Source organism: Rattus norvegicus, chromosome X (genome assembly GCF_036323735.1).
Source record: "Rattus norvegicus strain BN/NHsdMcwi chromosome X, GRCr8, whole genome shotgun sequence".
NCBI lineage: Eukaryota > Metazoa > Chordata > Mammalia > Rodentia > Muridae > Rattus > Rattus norvegicus.
The window spans coordinates 143,656,336-143,679,210 of record NC_086039.1 but is presented as its reverse complement, the minus strand read 5'-3'; the positions used below and the strand labels follow the sequence as shown (position 1 = coordinate 143,679,210).

At 36.9% G+C, this 22,875-nt stretch overlaps 1 protein-coding gene across 12 annotated transcripts in view; it reads left to right on the top strand.

The window, feature by feature from the left end:
* The window catches only part of Atp11c (ATPase phospholipid transporting 11C), a 187,645-nt gene that overhangs the window by 109,197 nt on the left and 55,573 nt on the right, over positions 1-22,875 (top strand). For all 12 annotated transcript variants that reach the window (XM_039100444.2, XM_039100447.2, XM_039100445.2 and 9 more), the window contains 6 exons: positions 10,233-10,336; positions 12,799-12,849; positions 13,942-14,006; positions 14,274-14,355; positions 15,501-15,651; positions 16,118-16,315. In XM_039100444.2, the coding sequence (XP_038956372.1) occupies positions 10,233-10,336; positions 12,799-12,849; positions 13,942-14,006; positions 14,274-14,355; positions 15,501-15,651; positions 16,118-16,315 (651 nt within the window). The remainder of the gene's footprint in view (positions 1-10,232; positions 10,337-12,798; positions 12,850-13,941; positions 14,007-14,273; positions 14,356-15,500; positions 15,652-16,117; positions 16,316-22,875) is intronic.

Genomic DNA, 22,875 nt, shown 5'->3' with positions numbered 1-22,875 from the left:
AGAGAGGCAGACAAGCCTGGGAAACCAGAAGAGACTGCTCCCTGCACACACATCTCGGACGCCAGAGGAAAAAGCCAAAGACCATCTGGAACCCTGGTGCACTGAAGCTCCCGGAAGGGGCGGCACAGGTCTTCCTGGTTGCTGCCGCTGCAGAGAGCCCTTGGGCAGCACCCCGCGAGCGAACTTGAGCCTCGGGACCACAGGTAAGACCAACTTGTCTGCTGCAAGAAAGCTGCCTGGTGAACTCAAGACACAGGCCCACAGGAACAGCTGAAGACCTGTAGAGAGGAAAAACTACACGCCCGAAAGCAGAACACTCTGTCCCCATAACTGACTGAAAGAGAGGAAAACAGGTCTACAGCACTCCTGACACACAGGCTTATAGGACAGTCTAGCCACTGTCAGAAATAGCAGAACAAAGTAACACTAGAGATAATCTGATGGCGAGAGGCAAGCGCAGGAACCCAAGCAACAGAAACCAAGACTACATGCCATCATCGGAGCCCAATTCTCCCACCAAAACAAACATGGAATATCCAAACACACCAGAAAAGCAAGATCTAGTTTCAAAATCATATTTGATCATGATGCTGGAGGACTTCAAGAAAGACATGAACACACTTAGGGAAACACAGGAAAACATTAATAAACAAGTAGAAGCCTACAGAGAGGAATCGCAAAAATCCCTGAAAGAATTCCAGGAAAACACAATCAAACAGTTGAAGGAATTAAAAATGGAAATAGAAGCAATCAAGAAAGAACACATGGAAACAACCCTGGATATAGAAAACCAAAAGAAGAGACAAGGAGCTGTAGATACAAGCTTCACCAACAGAATACAAGAGATGGAAGAGAGAATCTCAGGAGCAGAAGATTCCATAGAAATCATTGACTCAACTGTCAAAGATAATGTAAAGCGGAAAAAGCTACTGGTCCAAAACATACAGGAAATCCAGGACTCAATGAGAAGATCAAACCTAAGGATAATAGGTATAGAAGAGAGTGAAGACTCCCAGCTCAAAGGACCAGTAAATGTCTTCAACAAAATCATAGAAGAAAACTTCCCTAACCTAAAAAAAGAGATACCCATAGACATACAAGAAGCCTACAGAACTCCAAATAGATTGGACCAGAAAAGAAACACCTCCCGTCACATAATTGTCAAAACACCAAACGCACAAAATAAAGAAAGAATATTAAAAGCAGTAAGGGAAAAAGGTCAAGTAACATATAAAGGGAGACCTATCAGAATCACACCAGACTTCTCGCCAGAAACTATGAAGGCCAGAAGATCCTGGACTGATGTCATACAGACCCTAAGAGAACACAAATGCCAGCCCAGGTTACTGTATCCAGCAAAACTCTCAATTAACATTGATGGAGAAACCAAGATATTCCATGACAAAACCAAATTTACACAATATCTTTCTACAAATCCAGCACTACAAAGGATAATAAATGGTAAAGCCCAACATAAGGAGGCAAGCTATACCCTAGAAGAAGCAAGAAACTAATCGTCTTGGCAACAAAACAAAGAGAATGAAAGCACACAAACATAACCTCACATCCAAATATGAATATAATGGGAAGCAATAATCACTATTCCTTAATATCTCTCAATATCAATGGCCTCAACTCCCCAATAAAAAGACATAGATTAACAAACTGGATACGCAACGAGGACCCTGCATTCTGCTGCCTACAGGAAACACACCTCAGAGACAAAGACAGACACTACCTCAGAGTGAAAGGCTGGAAAACAACTTTCCAAGCAAATGGTCAGAAGAAGCAAGCTGGAGTAGCCATTCTAATATCAAATAAAATCAATTTCCAACTAAAAGTCATCAAAAAAGATAAGGAAGGACACTTCATATTCATCAAAGGAAAAATCCACCAAGATGAACTCTCAATCCTAAATATCTGTGCCCCAAATACAAGGGCACCTACATACGTAAAAGAAACCTTACTAAAGCTCAAAACACACATTGCACCTCACACAATAATAGTGGGAGATCTCAACACCCCACTCTGATCAATGGACAGATCATGGAAACAGAAATTAAACAGTGATGTCTACAGACTAAGAGAAGTCATGAGCCAAATGGACTTAACGGACATTTATAGAACATTCTATCCTAAAGCAAAAGGATATACCTTCTTCTCAGCTCCTCATGGTACTTTCTCCAAAATTGACCATATAATTGGTCAAAAAACGGGCCTCAACAGGTACAGAAAGATAGAAATAATCCCATGCGTGCTATCGGACCACCACGGCCTAAAACTGGTCTTCAATAACAATAAGGGAAGAATGCCCACATATACGTGGAAATTGAACAATGCTCTACTCAATGATAACCTGGTCAAGGAAGAAATAAAGAAAGAAATTAAAAACTTTTTAGAATTTAATGAAAATAAAGATACAACATACCCAGACTTATGGAACACAAGGAAAGCTGTGCTAAGAGGAAAACTCATAGCGCTGAGTGCCTGCAGAAAGAAACAGGAAAGAGCATATGTCAGCAGCTTGACAGCACACCTAAAGGCTCTAGAACAAAAAGAAGCAAATGCACCCAGGAGGAGTAGAAGGCAGGAAATAATCAAACTCAGAGCTGAAATTAACCAAGTAGAAACAAAAAGGACCATAGAAAGAATCAACAGAAGCAAAAGTTGGTTCTTTGAGAAAATCAACAAGATAGATAAACCCTTAGCCAGACTAATGAGAGCATACAGAGAGTCTGTCCAAATTAACAAAATCAGAAATGAAAAGGGAGACATAACTACAGATTCAGAGGAAATTCAAAAAATCATCAGATCTTACTATAAAAACCTATATTCAACAAAATTTGAAAATCTTCAGGAAATGGACAATTTCCTAGACAAATACCAGGTATCGAAGTTAAATCAGGAACAGATAAACCAGTTAAACAACCCCATAACTCCTAAGGAAATAGAAGCAGTCATTAAAGGTCTCCCAACCAAAAAGAGCCCAGGTCCAGACGGGTTTAGTGCAGAATTCTATCAAACCTTCATAGAAGACCTCATACCAATATTATCCAAACTATTCCACAAAATTGAAACACATGGAGCACTACCGAATTCCTTCTACAAAGCCACAATTACTCTTATACCTAAACCACACAAAGACACAACAAAGAAAGAGAACTTCAGACCAATTTCCCTTATGAATATCGACGCAAAAATACTCAATAAAATTCTGGCAAACCGAATTCAAGAGCACATCAAAACAATCATCCACCATGATCAAGTAGGCTTCATCCCAGGCATGCAGGGATGGTTTAATATACGGAAAACCATCAACGTGATCCATTATATAAACAAACTGAAAGAACAGAACCACATGATCATTTCATTAGATGCTGAGAAAGCATTTGACAAAATTCAACACCCCTTCATGATAAAAGTCCTGGAAAGAATAGGAATTCAAGGCCCATACCTAAACATAGTAAAAGCCATATACAGCAAACCAGTTGCTAACATTAAACTAAATGGAGAGAAACTTGAAGCAATCCCACTAAAAACAGGGACTAGACAAGGCTGCCCACTCTCTCCCTACTTATTCAATATAGTTCTTGAAGTTCTACCCAGAGCAATCAGACAACAAAAGGAGATCAAAGGGATACAGATCGGAAAAGAAGAGGTCAAAATATCACTATTTGCAGATGACATGATAGTATATTTAAGTGATCCCAAAAGTTCCACCAGAGAACTACTAAAGCTGATAAACAACTTCAGCAAAGTGGCTGGGTATAAAATTAACTCAAATAAATCAGTTGCCTTCCTCTATACAAAAGAGAAACAAGCCGAGAAAGAAATTAGGGAAACGACACCCTTCATAATAGACCCAAATAATATAAAGTACCTCGGTGTGACTTTAACCAAGCAAGTAAAAGATCTGTACAATAAGAACTTCAAGACACTGAGGAAAGAAATTGAAGAAGACCTCAGAAGATGGAAAGATCTCCCATGCTCATGGATTGGCAGGATTAATATAGTAAAAATGGCCATTTTACCAAAAGCAATCTACAGATTCAATGCAATCCCCATCAAAATACCAATCCAATTCTTCAAAGAGTTAGACAGAACAATTTGCAAATTCATCTGGAATAACAAAAAACCCAGGATAGCTAAAGCTATCCTCAACAATCAAAGGACTTCAGCGGGAATCACTATCCCTGAACTCAAGCAGTATTACAGAGCAATAGTGATAAAAACTGCATGGTATTGGTACAGAGACAGACAGACCAATGGAATAGAATTGAAGACCCAGAAATGAACCCACACACCTATGGTCACTTGATTTTTGACAAAGGAGCCAAAACCATCCAATGGAAAAAAGATAGCATTTTCAGCAAATGGTGCTGGTTCAACTGGAGAGCAACATGTAGAAGAATGCAGATCGATCCATGCTTATCACCCTGTACAAAGCTTAAGTCCAAGTGGATCAAGGACCTCCACATCAAACCAGACACACTCAAACTAATAGAAGAAAAACTAGGGAAACATCTGGAACACATGGGCACTGGAAAAAATTTCCTGAACAAATCACCATTGGCTTATGCTCTAAGATCAAGAATCGACAAATAGGATCTCATAAAACTGCAAAGCTTCTGTAAGGCAAAGGACACTGTGGTTAGGACAAAACGGCAACCAACAGATTGGGAAAAGATCTTTACCAATCCTACAACAGATAGAGGCCTTATATCCAAAATATACAAAGAACTCAAGAAGTTAGACCGCAGGGAAACAAATAACCCTATTAAAAAATGGGGTTCAGAGCTAAACAAAGAATTCACAGCTGAGGAATGCCGAATGGCTGAGAAACACCTAAAGAAATGTTCAACATCTTTAGTCATAAGGGAAATGCAAATCAAAACAACCCTGAGATTTCACCTCACACCAGTGCGATTGGCTAAGATCAAAAACTCAGGTGACAGCAGATGCTGGCGAGGATGTGGAGAAAGAGGAACACTCCTCCATTGTTGGTGGGATTGCAGACTGGTAAAACCATTCTGGAAATCAGTCTGGAGGTTCCTCAGAAAATTGGACATTGAACTGCCTGAGGATCCAGCTATACCTCTCTTGGGCATATACCCAAAAGATGCCTCAACATATAAAAGAGACACGTGCTCCACTATGTTCATCGCAGCCTTATTTATAATAGCCAGAAAATGGAAAGAACCCAGATGCCCTTCAACAGAGGAATGGATACAGAAAATGTGGTACATCTACACAATGGAATATTACTCAGCTATCAAAAACAATGACTTTATGAAATTCGTAGGCAAATGGTTGGAACTGGAAAATATCATCCTGAGTGAGGTAACCCAATCACAGAAAGACATACATGGTATGCACTCATTGATAAGTGGCTATTAGCCCAAATGCTTGATTTACCCTAGATCCCTAGAACAAACGAAACTCAAGATGGATGATCAAAATGTCAATGCTTCACTCCTTCTTTAAATGAGGAAAAAGAATACCCTTGGCAGGGAAGGGAGAGGCAAAGATTAAAACAGAGACTTAAGGAACACCCATTCAGAGCCTGCCCCACATGTGGCCCATACATATACAGCCACCCAATTAGACAAGATGGATGAAGCAAAGAAGTGCAGACCGACAGGAGCCGGATGTAGATCGCTCCTGAGAGACACAGCCAGAATACAGCAAATACAGAGGCGAATGCCAGCAGCAAACCACTGAACTGAGAATAGGTACTCTATTGAAGGAATCAGAGAAAGAACTGGAAGAGCTTGAAGGGGCTCGAGACCCCAAAAGTACAACAATGCCAAGCAACCAGAGATTCCAGGGACTAAGCCACTACCTAAAGACTATACATGGACTGACCCTGGACTCTGACCCCATAGGTAGCAATGAATATCCTAGTAAGAGCACCAGTGGAAGGGGAAGCCCTGGGTCCTGCTAAGACTGAACCCCCAGTGAACTAGTCTATGGGGGGAGGGCGGCAATGGGGGGAGGGTTGGGAGGGGAACACCCATAAGGAAGGGGAGGGGGGAGGGGGATGTTTGCCCGGAGACCGGGAAAGGGAATAACACTCGAAATGTATATAAGAAATACTCAAGTTAATAAAAAAAAAAAAAGAGCAATAACTGTTCTTCTAGAGGACCCAGATTCAATTCCTAGAAAGTACATAGTAGCTCAAACCATTTGTAATTCCAGTTCCAGGAGATCCAATTCTTGTTCGGCAATAGGAACACAAGTGGTGCACAGAAATATACATAGCCCAAATGTCCATTCACATAAAATGAGAGTGGGGGGGGGGAGAATATGGAAAGAAGGAAGGAAGCAAGGAAGAAAGGAAGAAGGAAAGAAAAGCTTTACTTGTTACTGTTTACTGGTTCTGTGTTTCAGACACAGGGCACCAAATTGCTGGTGTCTCAACTGGTCAAAAACTGAATTACATTTTAGGGATTATCAGGATATAATACAGAAATCTACCTAAAAATTCTCTAATTTCGAAAATACTGTATAGAGAAAGAAATTTTCAGTGTTTTTATTCATGAAATGGTAATAAATAAGAGAATTTAAAGTCAGTCAGTAGTTTTAAATTTAAATCAAGAAGTTCTCTAGTGTCCCTAAACACTATGTGTCCAGCTTTCCCTTGTACATAAATGCTATATTATTTGAATCTGCACTAAATTTTTTCACTTGTGTGTGTGTCTTTTTATTGCATACTTCATGTATTTACGTTTCAAATGTTATCCCCTTTCCATCCTCTTCCATGCCCCCTTCCCTTCTCCCACTCCCAGCTCAACACCCTGCATTCTCCTACACTAGGGAAATGAGCATTCACAGGACCAATGGTTTCTTTTTATTGATGCCAGACAATGCCAGTCTCTGCTAATATGCTGCTCGAGCCATGGTTCCTTCCATTTGTACTCATTGGATGGTGGTTTAGTCCCTGGGGGCTCTGGGGTGTCTGGTTTGTTGATATTTTTGTTGTTCCTATGGGGATGCAAACCCCTTCAGCTCCTTTGGTCCTTTCTCTAACTCCTCCGTTGGGGTCCCCATGCTCAGTCTGATGGTTAGCTGCAAGCATTCTCACCTGTATCAGTAGGGCTCTGGCAGAGTCTCTCAGGAGACACCGGTATCAGGATCCTCTCAGCAAGCACTTCTTGGCATCAGCAATAGTGACTGGGTTTGGTGGCTGCAGATGGGATGGATCCCCAAGTGGAGCAGTCTCTGGATGACCTTTCCTTCAGACCTTGCTCCAATCTTTGTCCCTGTATTTTCTCCTGTGAGTATTTTTGTTCCCTCTTTTAAGAAGGACTGAAGCATCCACACTTTGGTGGTGTGCATGAGATTTATGTGGTCTGTGAATTTTATCTTGACTATTGTGAGCTTTGGGGCTAATATCCACTAATCTAATGGTGTGCTGTGAGAGCATACCATGTGTGATCTTTTGTGACTGGGTTACCTCACTCAGGGTGATATTTTCTAGTTCCATCCACTTGCCTAATAATTTCATGTACTCATTGTTCTTAATAGCTGAATAATTCTCCATTGTGTAGATGTACCACATTTTCTGTATCCATTCCTCTGTTGAAGGGCATCTGGGTTCTTTCCAGCTTCTGGCTATTATAAAGAAGGCTGCTATGAACATAATGGAGCACATGTCTTTGTTATATGTTGGAGCATCTTTTGGGTATATACCCAGGAGTCATAAAGGTGGTTCCTCAGGTAGTACAATGTCCAATTTTCTGGGGAACTGCCAGACTGATTTCCAGAGTGGTTGTACCAGCTTACAGTTCAACAATGGAGGAGTGTTCCTCTTTGTCCACATCCTTGCATCTGCTGTCACCTGAGTTTTGCTCTTAGCCATTCTGACTGGTGTGAGGTGGAATCTCAGGGTTATTTTGATTTGCATTTCCCTGATGACTAAAGATGTTGAACATTTCTTTAGGTGCTTCTCAGCCATTTGATATTCCTCAGTTGAGAATTCTTTGTTTAGCTCTGTGCCCTATTTATTAATCGGTTATTTGATTCTCTGGCGTTTAACTTCTTGAGTTCTTTGTATATATTGAATAATAGCCTTCTATCAGGTGTAGGATTGGTAAAGATCTTTTCCCAATCTGTTGTTTGCTGTGTTGTCCTATTATTGACAGTACCCTTTTCATTACAGAAGCTAAGACACTCTTTTCTTGCTTCTATCTAAAGCATACACATGTTGAACATTTTCAAAATCATTACTTAAATTATGTAAAAAACATCTGTTTGTGTAATGGAACCATTAATGATTTCTTCAAATCTTCATGTGAATTTGAATTAATTATATACATGCTACAAGTGTAATACTCTCAAGCGTCAGTGTCAAGGAACGTTTTAATTGCTTTCCTTTTCCCTATGAAATGCTTTTGAGGCAAGGATGCCTTTCTGGTCGTTTATAGTATAAGAATAGTATTCAACAGAGAAACTAACTGAATGGATTTAACAGATATCTACAGAACATTTCCTTCTAAAACAAAAGAAAATATCAAATATCTTCTTAGCACCTCATGGTACCTGCTCCAGAATTGACCACAATCAGTCACAACACGGGCCTCAACAGATATAAGAAGATTGAAATGATCCCATGCATCCTGTCAGCTTGCAAAGGACTAAGGCTGGTCTTTAATAACAACAAAAACAACAGAAAGTCTCATACAAATAGAAGCTGGCCAATGTTCTATTCAATGATAACCTGGTCAGGGAAGAAATAAAGAAGGAAATTAAAGACTTTTTAGTATTTAATGAAAATGAAGGCACAGTATACCCAAACTTATAGGACACAGTAAAAGAACTGCTAAGAGCAAAACTCATAGCTCTGAGTGGCTCCAAAAAGAAACAGGAGAGAGCATATGTCAGCAGTTTGACAGCATACTTGTAAGCTCTAGAACACAAAGAAGCAAATACACCTAAGAGGAGTAGACAGTAGGAAATAATCAAACTCAGAGCTGAAATCAACAAAGGAGAAAAAAAAGAACTATACAAAGAGTCAACAAAACCAGGATCTGGTTCCTTGAGAAAATAAACAAGCTAGACAAATCCTTAGGCAGACTAACCAGAGGGCACAGGGAGAGTATCCAAGTTAACAAAATCAGGAATGAAAAGGGAGACAAAACAGAAACTGAGGAAATTCAAAAAACCATTAGATCCTACTGCAAAAACCTATATTCAACAAAAGTGGAAAATCTGGATAAAATGTACAATTTTCTACACAGATGCTAGGTACCAAAGTTAAATCAGGATCAGATAAACCATCTAAACAGTCTCTATCTTCTAAATAATAAAAGCAGTCATTAAATATCTCCTAACCAAAGAAAACCCAGGACCAGATGGGTTTAATGCAGAATTCTATCAGACCTTCATAGAAGACCTAATACCAGTACTGTTCAAACTAGTCCACAAAATAGAAACAGAAGAAACACTACCCAATTCCTTCTATGAAACCACAATTAATGCTTATATCTAAACCACACAAAGACCCAACAAAGAAAGAGAACTTCAGACCAATTTCCCTTATGAATATCAACATAAATATACTCAATAAAATTCTTGGAAGCTGAATCCAAGAACACATCAAAATGATCATCCATCATGATCAAGTAGGCTTCATCCCAGAGATGCAGGCATGGTTCAATATATGGAAATCCATCAACATAATCCACTATATACACAAACTCAATGAAAAAAAACACATGATCATCTTATTAGATGCTGAGAAAGCATTTGATAAAATTCAACACTCCTTCAGGTTAAAAATCTTGGAAAGATCAGAATTTTAATGCCTATACCTAAAGATAGTAAAAGCAATATACGGCAAACCAGTAGCCAACATCAAAGTAAATGGAGAGAAACTTGAAGCAATCCCAATAAAATCAGGGACTAGACAAGGCTTCCCACTCTCTTCCTACTTATTCAATATAGTACTCGAAGTCGTAGCCAGAGAAATCACACAATGAAAGGAGGTCAAAGGGATACAAATTGGAAAGGAAGAAGTCAAAATAGTATACTTGAGTGATTCCAGAAGTTCCACCAGAGAACTCCTAAACCTGACAAACACCTTCAGCAAAGCAGCTGGGTGTAAAATTAACTCAAATAAATCAGTAGCCTTCCTCTACTCAAAGGATAAACAAGCTGCTTCTGGAATCAGTTGTTTATACAGGTATAAAAAAGAAATACTTTATATTTGATTATCTTCTGCTTTCTTATAGACACATTATGCAGTGCGAGATACCATTGAATTGTGTACAGCCGAATCCATTGATAATCTCCGAGCAGCCATTGAATGTGAGCAGCCGCAACCTGACCTCTACAAGTAAGAAGATCTTGCTTCACCTTACTGCTGTCTGTTGTCTCTGCTTCTTGTTTTCCTATAAAGAAATACCCACTGCTTACTTACCAGCTTGCTCTTATGTATGTTTTTATGAGCTGTTCTTCCTCCATGTAAGGGAGACGAATCAAATTAGCCTTGCTCACTACCAGCCTAAGATAAACCATTATGGGCCCAAACATCTAATGGGTTTTTTTTTTTTGTTTTGTTTTCTTTTAGTTACTTGGATCAGTCTTTTAGATGGTTACTACAAGCTTCATTTATTGAACTAATAGAGTATCTAGAGTTAATTAAAACAAAAATAAACCTTTCGCATTGTAGCCAACATGAACAAAGAAAATAGGTCCAGTTATTAGGCAGGCCATCCACTCTTGTTCACGAGTATGATGAAGTGAAGATTGCAAGTAGGCTATCTGTTGTTCACCATAAACTTAAGTTCAGAGACCAGTAACATGGTATGCTTTCTTCTGGCTCTTGGATGTAGGTTTCTGATAAACATTCATTGTGGTTTGTCACAAACTTTGCCATTGAAATCTAGGAGTCATTAGTTTGATTAGGGTATGGTACTGCTGAGGATATAGTATCAGTTTTTTATTAGTTTCATTTTATATCACTGTTGCACATAATATTTGCTATATAAACAACCCATAATTTTAATTCATGTTGGAACACCAAGTGGCTGGAATTTGTTTTCTCTAATATGGAGCAGAAGAGAAAATTACTGTCTTATGAGAATGTTGGCTCCCCTTTCAATCTTTGTTTCCTCTTTTTCTTTTTTCTGTTCACCTTGGCACTAAGAGCTAGAGCCACAGCTGGGCAGTGGTGGTGCATGCCTTAATTTCAGTACTTGAGAGGCAGAGGCAAGCAAATCTCTGTGAGTCTGAACCCAGCCTGGTCTACAGAGTGAATTCCAGGACAGCCAGAGCTGTTACACAGAGAAACCCTGTCTCAAACCAAAACCAAACAAAACATTTCTTCATCTTTAAGAAATTCAGTAAGCAAAGGATATCAATTAATAAAGCTAAGCTAATAGTACAGTAATAGAGATATATGTAAAGTTCATGAAATCACAGGAAAAGGGTAGCTTATTCTACATGAGAATATATGTATTTTTCACATGCATATATATACTTGCATATTTATAAGAGAAATTCACAGATTTTTAATGCCTTAAATATGAAAGAGAATTTAGTGTAGGTAAATTGTGACTTCAGAATGTATTTCTAACATTCTAATAGCAATTATTTTACTGTATTTATCAATTCACTTATCACTATATTTATCAATTGCCTTATCATACGTCAAAGAATGTGACCGTTTAGTTTATTATAGTTTCAATATCTGTCCAGTAGAGTATTTCACTGTTAATATAGAATGAGTGAATAGATCTTCATACTTTATATATAAAACTATTTAAACTGAGGCATTACTGAGATAACTCAGTGGTTAAGAGCTTACATAACACATGCATTAATAACTACACCTTACCACCTATAACTTGGATCTAATGCTTCTGATTTCTTTGGGCACTTGCATTTACATGCACAAACACACAAAGAGATAGATGTATTTCATATAATTAAAACTAAATACCTTCTTAAAATAGAGCATTCAGGTTTGTAGAGATGTGGTTATGAATCAGGAAGAAGTTGCTTGGATCAAATAAGATCAAAAAACAGGACATTGTATGAAATTACCAAAGACCAAAAATATTTTGAAAATCAAAATGTTTTAAAAGTATTTAAGCCATATAGTATATTATAGTAATAAAAATCTTTTATATAAAGGAAACACTAATGTAAATTACAAAGTATTATAGTCTCATTAAGGAGGGGTTAGGCCTTTTTGTCCTACTTCGCAGAAATGTAGGCTATCTTATATCCAGCCATATCAAGTGCGTGTATCAGATCAGTTGTCAGATACAAGCTCAACATTTTCATGGAGTTGTTTGTAAGTCTCAAAAGTTCAACCTGGGACCAGCCATACCAGTATCACTTAAGAATCTGACACAGAAATTTAAGGATAGGACCCAGAAATCTGTGGTTTAGTAAAAGCTTCCTATCACTCTCTGTCATTCTTTAAAAAAAAAAAACACTTTAAATACTTGTTTTGAAAATTATAGTACCAAAACCATTCTTCTTCACATGAATTTAAAATATAAGCCACGTTAATTATAGAAAAGTATCATATAAGGTATTGTGTTTATGTATAGCCAAGTAGAATTTTAGTTAATTTAAAATATATACTTTTAAATTTGTAATATTATTTTAAAGGTTACATTTAAATTTTATGTAATTCATAATTTTGACTTTTTTCAGAAGCTTAGAATTTTCATTGAATTTTCAATTTATTCAGAATTTTTTTCATTATTTGTAATTTGATGAATTTCCAATTGTGGTATTTGGATTTTGTACTTGCTATTATGTTGTTTTGTTTTGTTTTAACAGGTTTGTTGGGCGAATCAGTATCTATAGTAATAGTATTGAGGCTGTTGCCAGGTTAGTTTGTTATTCCTTTTATCTATCCTTTTGAAAGGAGGGATATTCTCTTTCAAATGCACTAAAATAGTCAAATGCCATTCCTTAAATACAGTAAAAGAATATAGCTAAGTAACCTTCTGGTTAATTAGGGTTGTGGTGGTAGAGTTCCTCTGTGTTGGGTAGATTATTATTGAAAGAAATACATAGGCTTTCCATAAAAACAGAGCTCCATGGGACCAGCCAAATGTTCCAGCAAATAAAGACACTTCCTGCAAATGCCTAGCCTCCCAATTCAATCCCCAGAGCACACTTTAAAGATGAAAGGAAAGAATAAAAAGTTGTCCTCTGACTGCTGCACATACACACTCTGTGGCAAAGTGCATCCACACAAATGGAATGATTATATACATAAGTTTTAATTTAAAAATAAATTTATAAAAGAGCAGAGTTCTGTACCTGTTAGACTGCTTTCCCAAACCTGTTCTAGACATTGCATATATTTTCCTTGGTTGTATAATGTATAACAAGAGTGAAAAAAAGCTGGAAGAATAGTGGTTTATGGGAGAGCAAGTAAGGCTCTAGACAATGAGGAAAGTGCTAGAAGAATTTCTTGGGACTAAGTAAAATATGAAGTTTATCATTTATCAAGCAATGTATACCAACAGGATGCTTTCTTTCCTCTTTTATCATGTAATTAATTGCCTCGGTTTTTCACTTTGCCTTAATCCCCCAGAAATCAGTTTTATTTACTACAAAGACGTCATTGTGTTTATGCAGCTTGGCATTTGCCTTCCCAGCTTTTTATCTGTGACCCTCTATTTCTCACTTCTTGTAGCTCTTGTCTTGCTATCTATGAATAATAATCTTTTGATCCTTCTGTGCATTTTTTAACCTCTGTTTCTGGCTTCTCCTGTACTGTGCTCCCATCTGTGCTGCACCCTCAAGTCACTTCAGATGGAAGGATCATTCTTCTTTTCCTGGGGAGTAAGCATATGGTGCAAATAGAGACATTCTGAACCCCTTGGAGATAGGTGTGTGTTAGGGCAAAAATCTGTCCCCAGTGTCCATGGTTTTATACAGTGTTTAAATAATGTGCTTGTTTTTATTTAGGTCTTTGGGACCTGAAAATCTTTTGCTGAAAGGAGCCACACTTAAAAATACCAAGAAGATATATGGTGAACAAATTTAAAAATATACTGTTAAAATGTTTCTTAAAGTCTATGAAAAAATAATGCATGTTTAAAATGAGCATGACAGATACCTGCCTTTTATTCTCACTGTATATTTGTGCTGTGAATTTACAGGATAATAAATTGACATGAGTATGACATGGTATCCTATTTAAATTTTAAAGACTGAAAAATTCACAAACCAAATAGGTAGGAAGTTGGCTAACAAATTTACGTATAACCAGGTTTGTGTTACATTCTGCTATTCTTTAGGAGTTGCTGTTTACACTGGGATGGAAACCAAAATGGCTTTGAATTACCAAGGGAAATCTCAGAAACGTTCTGCTGTTGAAAAGTTAGTATGAACCACTGTTTCATTTTAGTCGTTATTGATTGACAGAGTTACTTCTTCAGTAACTCCCAGTAACAATAGCAGAAATTCAGAACCCACAATAACAGTAGCCACACCTGTTCCTGCTTCTGAATTGGTTTTCATTGATTTATTTCTGATTTGATTCAATACTATGAATAATTCTATGAAGTAATTTATGTTAGGGTCTTCCAACTCTACAAATGAAGAAAGTATCTCCAAGATAATACATAACTTAAGTAAACTTACATAGTTTTTAAACGGCACCATTTACCTAAACTGTAAATTCTTTTCCTTTTGTTCCTGTATTTGGGGTCCTTTAGTTGACATGGGTAAGTTGGTTGCTACATGATTGCTCAGATAGGCATTGCAATGCAGAGGCGTCTCTTTTTAATTTAATTATTTTTTAAATTAAATTCGATTTTAATTAAATTTTTTTGTGTATCTGTGTGAGTGCCTATTTGTGTGGGAGTGTGCATGTGCATGTGGGGGGGGGAGGGTGTGAGAGACAGACAGACAGACAGACAGACAGACAGACAGACAGACAGAATGTGTGTCTCATGCAGCCCAATCTGATTTTAAACTAGCTACATGATGAGAATGATGTTGATAATGTAATCCTCCTGCCAATATAAATCCAACTACTGGGATTTATAGACATCACTATGCCAAACATACTTTTCCTTTTGTAGGCATGGAGATGATTCATTGTGTCTTATCCAGAATTGTGCTGTCAAATAAAGCTGAGAATAAATGTTCAGCTTGAGGTTCACGTTTGCTATTCTAACTTCAATTTGAAATATTTAGCCTTTTGGCAGGGAGGGACAGTGCACTTTCCATAGAGGTAAGGCAGGTACTAAAACAAAGGGACATGTCCATTTCCAGTTTTCTTACAGGACCCTTAGTAAAGGTGTATTTGACTAGCCAGATATTGTGCCTTGGGGAACATTAGTGATCAGTAAACAGTCAGGGCTAGATTTTCCATTTTGCCACTTAACAGTGATTCTTCAGTTGTGATAATTAAAGATCTTACATAAAATATAGGACTTTGATTATATAACATACATAGGAGAAGCTTTAGATTAGCTAAGCCTAAACTAATTAAAATGTTTATTTTGCTTGCTTTTCAGATCTATTAATGCCTTCTTGATTGTTTATTTATTTATCTTACTGACCAAAGCTGCAGTATGCACAACTCTAAAGTATGTTTGGCAAAGTACCCCCTACAATGATGAGCCTTGGTATAACCAAAAGACTCAGAAGGAACGGGAAACTTTTAAGGTGTGAACTCTTTTGTGATTAGGCTGCCCTTTACTGAAACACTGCTCAAAAAATGATACCTTTTGATTTAGATTTGTTTTTACTTTATGTCTATGTTTGTTTAACTCTTTTGTTAAGCGATTTGAAAGGTAATGAACTTTCTGGCATTTTAATTCAATATGAACTTGTGTTGATATCTACATATGAACTTTGAATGTTTCCCTCTATGGGTGAGAGGAACTTAGGACTTAATGAGGTGAAAAAGTATTAAAGTAGAAAGCCTATACACTGAAAAATATAGATAAAATTCATAGTGCTCTAAAATGTTCTTAATACTAACAATTGTGACTATAATGCTATAGCGTCATTAGGCAGTTTCTTTCTATTAATAGTGTGTTAAGCATTGAAATGGAAAGAAAGCCATTTTATATTATATTTATCTAAGGAGGCTGTGAATCTAATTAACATGAACCATCTCTTATTTTAGGTTTTGAAAATGTTCACTGACTTTTTATCATTCATGGTTCTCTTCAACTTCATTATACCTGTCTCCATGTATGTCACAGTAGAAATGCAGAAATTTTTAGGGTCATTCTTTATTTCATGGGACAAAGACTTTTTTGATGAAGAAATTAATGAAGGAGCCTTGGTTAACACATCAGACCTTAATGAAGAACTTGGTCAGGTGAGAACACAGTTTTTGCTTAAGATAAACTATTATAGTAAAAACCTTTTCTAGTCTGGAATACTGATATATGTAACCATTAATTTTATCGACATGTAATTCAAAGAAAAAACTTTAATGCAGACTAATAATTAAAGATTTGTAATATTTTCACAACTTCCACTTCAGTTATTCTTGGTAGTATTTTTACAAAGGATAAAGTTTATACATTAAATATGAATATTATAGAAATCTATATAAAAATTCACTAAGTGATACTCTTAGATTATGAACATGAAATGTGGTTTTCATTACTTCCTATAATCATTTCTAAATAGAATGAGGTGTAATAAATTATAGCTATTTTACACATGCATATTTGTTAACCACAATTATCCTGTAATGAAGTTTTCTGGGTACATGTCTATGATATTGAACATAGACCTAGCAAACTATGTTTATTCCAATATAAAAATGTAAATGGGAGGAAAACATGAAGGCATGTCCTTTCCTTACCCATATCCCATATACCATATCCCAGTATACTTGCTTCATATAACAGGGTAACCAGGACACTGCCCTTGTTTCTAAGATACATGCCTTTATTTTCTAATGAAGTATAACCTGTGATTTAATCAATGACTTTTTAAGTGCTTTGCTCATTAGTGTCTTGTATTGGTCTTGGGACTGAACCTGAGATACCAAGAAATGTAGGCAAGCGCTCTACCACTGGGTCAGAATGTATCATTTGCGTCTTTATGTGAGACAGGGACTTGCTTAATTGCACAGGTAGTCTTTGAACTCACGTGGTACCCTAGACCAGTCTTCACTTTGTGATCTTCCTGTCTCAGTTTCCCAAGTAGATCAATATAGACTTGAGAATTGACTTGGCATTCTTATTAGAATTGAGAAAGATTTCCCCTTTTCTAAATTTGCTGTGTATTATGTAATTTTGTTTATAGTTGAAGGGAATTTTTTGGTTTTCAGTTAATTCTCATGATAGTTACATTAGAGTGGTATAAATATTTCTGTGACTAGAAAATCCAAATCTCAGCAATGAAAAGGTGGCTAGGACAAAGCCTCACATTTGTTTGAAATAGTGCTGATTTGCATCTATACCTCAAAACTCTCCCTGAATTTAGCCTTTCTACATCTCATACTCTCTATATCTGCCTATCTTAATTTTTAACCTTCATTTTTATTTTAGTTTATGGATATCCTGGCTTCATGTATGTTTCTGGACAATGTGTGCATAGTGTGTTTGGAATCCAGAATAGGACATCAGATTCTCTAAGATTTAGAGTTGCAAATGGTTATAAGGTACAATGTGGCTGCTAGAAATGAACCTAGGTTCCCTGGAAGACAAGTCAGTGCTCTTAACCACTGAGCTAATCTCTCTAGCCCCTTTTTCCCTTCTTAACACAATCTTTGCCTAAGCTACAGTATCATTTCGCGATTGACATTGAAAAAGACAGAAGGAATTTGCACATACTTCTCTGTTTAGAAGTAATTTCAGGATACTGGTAGCGAAAACCCTGGAGTCTACATTCCTCATAGATTCTGGAAATCCTGAAATGGTACAAGAAATAAGCGAACAAGTGGCATTTCCCATGGATATTTCCTGAAGATTCTTTTATTAATTGAGCTGAGCTGCTACAGTTGATGACAGACAGCTTTATTTAAGCCTCATATTTGCACATGGGCGAGGTTGAGCAGTTACTTTAATCCCAATTAAAGACTTTTGGCATAAGAAAACATACAAATGCAGAAGCTACCAGCTTCTACCATCCGCTAAGTAAATGTGTGTCATGTTTGTTGCCTGACTATAGGGATTTCCCTATCTAGAATCAGAAATGGAGGCTAGCCTCAGCAATCGGTGCAAATTTAATAGCTATCACTCCGTAGTTTAACCTTCATACATTATAGAGGCAGACAGGATGCCTAGGGCAGGTTCTTCTTGCTAGGACTCTTACTCATTCTTTCACATTTCGTCTTCCCCAGTATACATACTACCTATATGAACACTCTGTCTGACTCTTATTGTCTAGATGGTATTAAGAATATAGGCAGTAAAGTAGAGCTTTGGGTAATGATCTAGTAAATTTGATCAGTGGAAAGAAACTACTGCAGTTGTTTCAATTTCCATTCAGTTTCCCAACCAAACTGCATTTCTTGTATCAAGCAATGTTATCATTTCTTCAAATCACAAAGTTAATGGCAGATTACTTCTTTAATTAGTATGATGCCTAAATAACTTGGAATCATTATTAGCTTGTATGTGTAGAAAGTACCAGAATAAAAATGCAAAGAAGTCTTGAAATAGTTTCTTAGGCTATTTAACATTCAATGGACTGTTACACATAAAATTAAGTATAACCAATCTCCTCTCTTATGAGTAACAATTCCAGCTGTGGAGCTCTTATGTTACTAAAGGTAGTATCAGTTTATTGCTATCAAGGCCATAGTAAATATTGCTTTAGCAATGCTTTAGTATTAAAAAAAGTATAGGAAGATATTTATTCAGACAGTGCTTGGTGTAAGAAATAAAAGAACAGATTCTTAATTCAGTTAGAAAATTATAAGATATTTTATGCTAAAGTACTAATCTTTCCTAAAACTGAGTAGTTTTAGTAGATCTTGAAAAAGTTGTGGAACTAGCCCTCTTTATATTCCTTCCATCTTGTGACTGTATCTAATTATATGACACTATCATTCTTAAGTTATAACTTGATTCAACTAATCCAATACAGTTATTTTGAGTTCCTAACATGTACCCGGGATGTGTTCTGTATCATGAAGTTACTATTATGAAGTTAAAAAAAACCCTCAAATTATCCACTACCTGCTTGGGCAAACGTAATAGACTTACTTTATTAGTAGAGTCATAATTAATAAGAAAATCCAGAGTTAATGGGGCAATAGAAATAATCTTAAGACTAATATCAGTCAAATGAATTATAGTATTCTTTAGAAAGAATATCTTATGTATTGTATGGATGCATCACCTGCCAATCAAATGCCTATGGCCTATGCCTTAGGCAGGAAATAGACAGTGGGACATCCAGGAGATAAAAAAGAATTCTAAAATAGAACCAGGTATGGGAGATTTGCCAGGAAGATGCAACAAGATGACACTTGAGCACAGGTAACCAGCCACGTGGTAGAATGTAGGCTAGAATAAAGGGGTTATTTTAAGTTATATCTAGTCAGGGAAGAGCTTAGCTAAATGCCCATTGTGTTTGTAAATATATTTTCAGTCTGAGTCTTATTTCTGGGAGCATGGGAATGAGAAGTAGAACAGGACCTAACATTAACAGTATTCATCAACATGTATGTAGTAGGTGGGGCATATTTATTGTTAAACTTATCTTTAGTCAGTATAGTCTTATATACATCAAGTATTTTACTTTATAGAAAAATGAAGGGGTTGGGGATTTAGCTCAGTGGTAGAGCGCTTGCCTAGGAAGCGCAAGGCCCTGGGTTCGGTCCCCAGCTCTGAAAAAAAGAACCAAAAAAAAAAAAAAGAAAAAAAAGAAAAATGAAGAGATTTTTTATCAAGGCTTATAACTAATAAGTCAGGGCTCTAGTCTAAGGGTTGCTCTAAGTTAAAGCATTTGGTATTTGTTTTGTTTAAGTTACAAAGAGGTAACTTCACCTATTTTGTGTTTAGTCTAGTTCAGGAGTTCTTTTTAATCCCTGTTAGTAACCAACTACACCAAAAGAGCAGAAAAGTTTAATTTTTTTCCTTCACTACTGAGAGTAATTCAACACAACACTGTCACAATATGTGGAGGTACAGTAGTTTAGACACACAGGCCAAATTCTCCCGTGAGTTCCAGTTCTGATACTGTCTACCTGAAGATACAAATCGAAGCCTAAGTTCCACACTACCATCATCATTCACATACCCATCACAAGTGCATGCTGTTCTTTGTGATTTTGACCACAGAGTTTTAAATCAACATTACCACAGACCCTTAATTGAATTTCACTAATTTGACAGCATGATCTAGAAAACTCATAGAAACAATATTGCTTATCATTATATTTAAATATTTATCAAAAAAAGGAGGAGTAGCCAAATGAAAGACATGCATAGCACAAGTTACGTGGGAAGGAATACAATCCATTGTGCCAGCCTTCAGGAAATCTCCACATGACCAGTTATCTTGTTTTGAGGATTCAGGAGAAGTAACAAAACATAATGGTTGAATCATCAACCATTGGCGATTACCTTAACCTCTTTTACCCCACCCCACCCCACCCCACCCTGCCCCGCACTGCAGGGGTTATGAGATGGAGGTAAAAATTCCAGATATTTAATTAATGTCTTACTTTCTTCAGCAACTTGCCTCTATTCAAAAGGGTATCTAGTTTTGTAGGGCCACCAGTCATTATCTCATTAGTATACAAAACATACAGATCTCTTTCTAGAGTTACCAGAGGTTTTGGTTGTATTGGGAAGACAGAGATTAATAGTAAATAGATTTTTCATAATATATAATAAACTGTTGTCATTTTCAGAAACCCATCGCTTTATAGCCAGAGGATATACAACCTCAAATGATAGTGAGGCATTACTAGAATTCTATTCAATCATTAATAACTATTCTAGTTCATCATCCACAATGTCTCTCAGGGTGAGAATACTGAGAAATAGAGGCTTCATCAAAAACAATTCTAAAATTAGGAGTAAGAGGCTTATATTTGATTGAATTAGGAGACTGTCCTCTCTTTCTCTGAGTCCCTTTTAAGATACTAAGTTGTATTAGATTGCCCTCAGGGCATAATCTATTTATTCATATGTGACCCAAAGCTATGATTCCTCTTTTCCTAAATATCTAAACTTTCTCACATTGAGAACTGTGATTAGGCTTGTCTATTGTGCTTAGGTAGACTATAGGCAACTAGTCGAGAGGAACCCTTCCCTCATTCCCCATGCAGATAGACTGAAGTTGTGTGGAGATGTGATTACTTAACTGTACAACTAGTTCCGAGCATGGTAAAGGTACAACTCATTACATCATAAGCTCCTTAGAAGTTAAAGGTTTTAAAACATAGGATGTGACGGTGTACTTCAGTATGGAGTATTTCCTTAGCAATTATGGAACCTTGAGTCCTATTTCCTACAGAAAGAAATGAAAAACCAAAAACTTCTTGCTTATGAATTTTCTGTACATCTAGCACTGGTTGGGGTTCATTTTGGGTTTTAGTTGTTGTTGTTAGTGTGTGTGTGTGTGTATGTGTGTGTGCTTTTATATATAGTTGGCTTTTCAGTACTGGAAATTGAACTAAGGATTTCACACATGCTAAACAAGTCTCTTACTACTAGTCTATATCTAGCATTTTTCCTTTTTTGAGACAGGGTCTCACTAAAATATCCATGCTGGCCTTGAACTCACTCTGTAGGTTAGACAGGCCTTAGTAATATCCCAACCTTAGGTTCCTTAGTACCTGAAATCATAGGCCTGTACCACCAGGCCCATCATTCAGTAGTTTCACCCTGATTGCATCCAATTAAAAAAGAAAAAAGTTGAGATGGTCTGGGAAATGAGAAGGGAATATAGAAGCATCTGTGGTAGCAGATATTGTATAGTCCTCTATCATCATCTACCAGAAAAACACAGGAATATCTAGTGGGGACACCCCTTTTGTCAGAGCATGTTGATTATAAGCAACACACTCAGTGACTTGTCATCTCACTTCTTACCACTCTGCTGTGTTAGAAGCTGTGTCAGAAAACAGAAGCAAATCATATGTTTATTTTCTAATATATAACTAATAGAGGCTTTCCATCCATAAAATGATGAACTTGTATTTGCTGGTACAGAGAAGCCTTTTCATCCAGCTCAAAACTATCATTAAAGAAGCATCTGTTTGTTAGGCAGAGCCAAGGAGCAATCTCTCATTTTATCCCTGTCCTTAAAATGTGAAAAAACCTTTTAATATAAGTCACAGCTAGTCCCCTGTCCACTTTTCCTGAATACATGGCATATGAAAATGGTTCTGTAAGTATTCTGATTTTAGGGCCAACAGAAACAACATTGCCTAGGAATTTAGAACACAAAAAGGTGCATGTTTTATTTTATATTTTGTTGGTCTATACATGAGATTTAGTGTTTACTTTTACTGTGTAAACTGTTCCACAGAGGCAAAAGAATTGGAAATTTCATATTGAATTTACCACCTTTAACACTAATGCTAAAAGGTTCCGAAGGTGGGGGCGGGGGGGCTGGAAATAAAGGTCAGTCAGAAAAGTGTTTCCCTTAAAAGCATAGGAATATAAGTTTGACCTCGTGAACTACCTACAAAAGGCTCAGCATGGTGGCATGTACTTTAACCCAAACACTGGCACATGGAGATAGGCAGATCCCTGAGACCTAGTAACTGTGATTGCCTTCCTTGGAGAGTGCTAGGTCAGTGAGGATAGTTCCTGGAGAGCAACATCCAAAGTTCTCTGGCCTGCACATATATGCACACACAGAAGAGTTCCAAATGGGCTGACTCTAATTGAAAAGGATGCTGCGAATCAACCACCGTTCATGAAAAAATAAAAGTGAATATTTTTGATCAGGAATAGA